Source organism: Echinococcus granulosus (assembly GCF_000524195.1).
Source record: "Echinococcus granulosus chromosome Unknown EG_S00012, whole genome shotgun sequence".
Classification (NCBI taxonomy): Eukaryota; Metazoa; Platyhelminthes; class Cestoda; order Cyclophyllidea; family Taeniidae; genus Echinococcus; species Echinococcus granulosus.
Genome location: NW_020170392.1, coordinates 1065428 through 1068704, shown reverse-complemented (window position 1 = coordinate 1068704; position 3277 = coordinate 1065428). Strand labels below are relative to the sequence as shown.

Below are 3277 nucleotides of genomic sequence, written 5' to 3'. Positions count from 1 at the left end.
CAAAAACTTAACTAACTGGTTGGTAGTCATGATTTTATACAAAAGTCAGATATCCAATTTTGGGACTTCAAATCTTCCATTTTTCAATTAAAAGGTGTAGAGAAAAAGGGAAAATTCCTTTTAAAGTTTTGCCAGGGGCGTTACTCAGGTTGACGACAAAATGCCTTTCATCCAGGGAAAGACTACCCACCTGCTCTGATCTGAACTAGGCACGGCAATCAAACTATCCTTTTGCATTAAATCAAATCGCTTTAAATTAAAAATACTACTTTTCAGGCAAATAGTTTCGTTCATTTACCGTGAGAACAATCCCATTATTCGTGTAAATACACATGCTTCTTCCCACACAACGTTAATTACTTGACCTTTGGTGCTAATCAATTGCTTGTCAAGAATGGTATTTGCATATCAAAACCTTTGTAAGTTTATAGGACTGTCATGACGGTTTCATGAACAAGAGCCAAAGACAAAGCCGAAGACACCGATGCAGGCTTTCTATCAAAGTTATCCAAAACTAGAGCAAGAAACTGAAACCTACAAATGCGAGTAAAAGTGGCAGTACATCAGTTGATAGCATGCATCTTTCATTGTAAACTGAACCTAAAACGGATGTGTGCATATCAAAAGCGTTCAACGGACCTCTCATCCAAGTAAAGGAAACATTCACTAAGAAGAGACCTGTCGATTATGTGTCGGTTTCAAAGATGAAATGCAAGCAAGTAAAACGTCTCGCGTGACATTGCCCACAAAAATAAGTGAAAGGTCAATTTAGACTCCCATAGTGTTGTACATAGACTTACCCAGAAAAGCCGATCGTTTAGTGAGTCAAGTTCTTTGACCACGTCTTGTGTGTACCATTTTGGGAGAGTGGCATTGTGGGATCTCAGGCAGAAGAGGTCATCACTGACTCTCCACACATCCATCAAGGTGACATTTTTGATTCCGAAAGCTGTACCCACAAGTTCTATTGTCGCTTTGTGCTGTTTAAACAAAATGACTCCTTCTTTTGATCTAAGAATCTCATCTCGTCGCTGACCCAAGCGTGGGCATGGTTCAACTGATAACAGCGTATCTGATGTCTTCAGAGTAAAAAAAAGAATCTATTTATCATCACCAGTTCAATTGGTTTAATCAACCGCATCACTAGTGGCTATTTAAGAAATGTTCAGTTTTAACTGCCTAATTGAGTCCATATAAAGTTAAATGGATAAATTAGGCAATAAACATATTTTACAAGACCAATTAAGAACAAAAGGTCAAACCTACTGTAGGCATGGTATGAGTTGGAACAGGACGCCAGTGTAATCCATATTTACTAAGTGAGGTGTTTGACCGGTGAAAAAAACCGGCCATCATTGCTTCTGCCGACATCAAAGAACGGTCCACATCCGTACTGCGCATATGGAAAGTAGAGACATTGTAGTTTTCTCCAATAAAATGGCCATATTTGCTTCTCAGCCACTTTCCTAGTAGAAAGAGCTGTTCGATGCCCTCTTGAGTCAGTTGACCTAGTCCGTCAGGCCACACTTTGTGGGGATCATATCCATCGAAAATATGCGGTCTAATGGACGCTCTGTCACCATGCCGGAAGAGTGCATGAACATGAACTAGACTATGCCTCCCATTTGTCATGCAAATAAAGTGTAAGAAGATTAAGAAACCAAAAATTCTGTGCATCAAAAGTGAGCAGAAAGTTGATACGCTGAATGAGTTCAAAAGAGGCGCAGTCAAGGTCGCCGCTTTATTTAGATCATTATCCAATGATAAATTTTGCAAAACGAGTGGTATGAAACCTAGAAAATACATAACAATTTTCAAGTCTTTTTGTTACGTTGCTTCTAGAATTTCACTATAAATTCCTATTGTCCAAACGTCATAGGATTTAAAGCAGCATATTTGCAGTTTCGGTGTTGAATATCTCGCAAAATAATGAAAAGTATAGCTTTTAGAAGTAGTAAGGCGATCTTAAAAATTATATGTTTTTGAGATGAGCAACTAACATTTTTTCAGCAAAATTTCTTTACTCGTACCTAATATGGCACCTTGATTTTTTACGCAGAGAATCAACGCTGAGCTATTGCATGTAGCAACATAAAGAAAAGAAAAAAGTACTCACATCTACATTGAAATTGATTTACTTTGCCAAAAACCTAGTACCTCCAACCTTGATAAAATTAGTTAAAATGTGATTCCCACAGTTTTTTCACTATTTAAAATATTAAAGGTGACCACTTTTTAGATTCTCAAGGCAGTAGTAAGTCAATTACTGCGCACCGGAGCAGAAAAAGTCGGTGATGGATTTGGCATATCGTGAACACACCCTCTCTCTACTCAGCGGCAGCGAGTCGATGGTGGAGGTGCACGCTCTTCTGACTGGCCGCCTCAGGTGCTGTGAAGAGCGCCTGAACTGCCTCCACACCTTTCCTCCTCTTCGCCGACCTCGTCAACACTAAACCCATTGCGGAGGCCGAGGCTAAATTCCAATTCATTGAAGAGACTACCAAGCCACACCAAGGTGGGCGAATACTACTGCCTTCTTTTTTTCTTCAAAACTACATAACGGTACTTTAATCTTCCATCTGCGAATGTTACGAGGGAAACGGATTCTATTAAGTAGCATTGGGGTGAATAAACTAATATTATTTCGCTTGAAAAATGACAAACCCATGTATGCCGTCTCAAATAGATGCAAAAGCGCCTGACCTTTGCATGACGGCCTAACCATACACCACGTTTAGATTGAAGTGGAATAACCTGCCTGCTCCTTACCACTTTGTCTACTATCCCGTTCTGTCCATGTTCCCACTTCCTTAGTGTCTATCTGTTGAGCCATGGCGTAGTAGTTGTGTCTGTACTTTCATGCTGACATTACTGGACCCGTCTGCATTGCCCTCATGAAATCATTTGTGAGCACGCCACCACGATCATAGCAGTTTAGACGGGCGTAGTTAACCCATCTTGCGTGCAGTCTGCCCACTCTGTAACAAACCATAGGGAATGCATTCTTATGCGCGATAATTTCTTTGCAAATGTGAGGCAATACGGCATAAAAAAATCTTTTCCGATTTGTATACGAGTATGGAGACCCTTTGGCACCCTCTTACACCACCCATGCTGCTAGTCCCTCATACAGTGTGTTGGTATTTACTGCCCTCCTCACACGTCTTACGATGTCTTCAGCACCGCAAACACAAGCTGCGGACTTCGTTTGATCACTCTGGTACATAGCAAGAAGGCACTTCTACTCCATTCAAATAGTGCCTTCTGCGCGTTTTTC

General features: G+C 40.6%; 1 protein-coding gene across 1 annotated transcript; it reads right to left on the bottom strand. All coding sequences in view use genetic code 11, as the record gives it.

Moving 5' to 3' along the window:
• Positions 1-447: 447 nt before the first annotated feature.
• On the bottom strand, positions 448-2459 carry EGR_02669 (Lysosomal acid phosphatase; the record flags this gene model as incomplete). Its single annotated transcript, XM_024491918.1, has 4 exons — positions 448-495; positions 801-1079; positions 1267-1702; positions 2332-2459. The coding sequence occupies 4 exons, from the start codon at positions 2457-2459 to the stop codon at positions 448-450; spliced, it is 891 nt and encodes a 296-aa protein (XP_024353733.1).
• Positions 2460-3277: the final 818 nt, after the last annotated feature.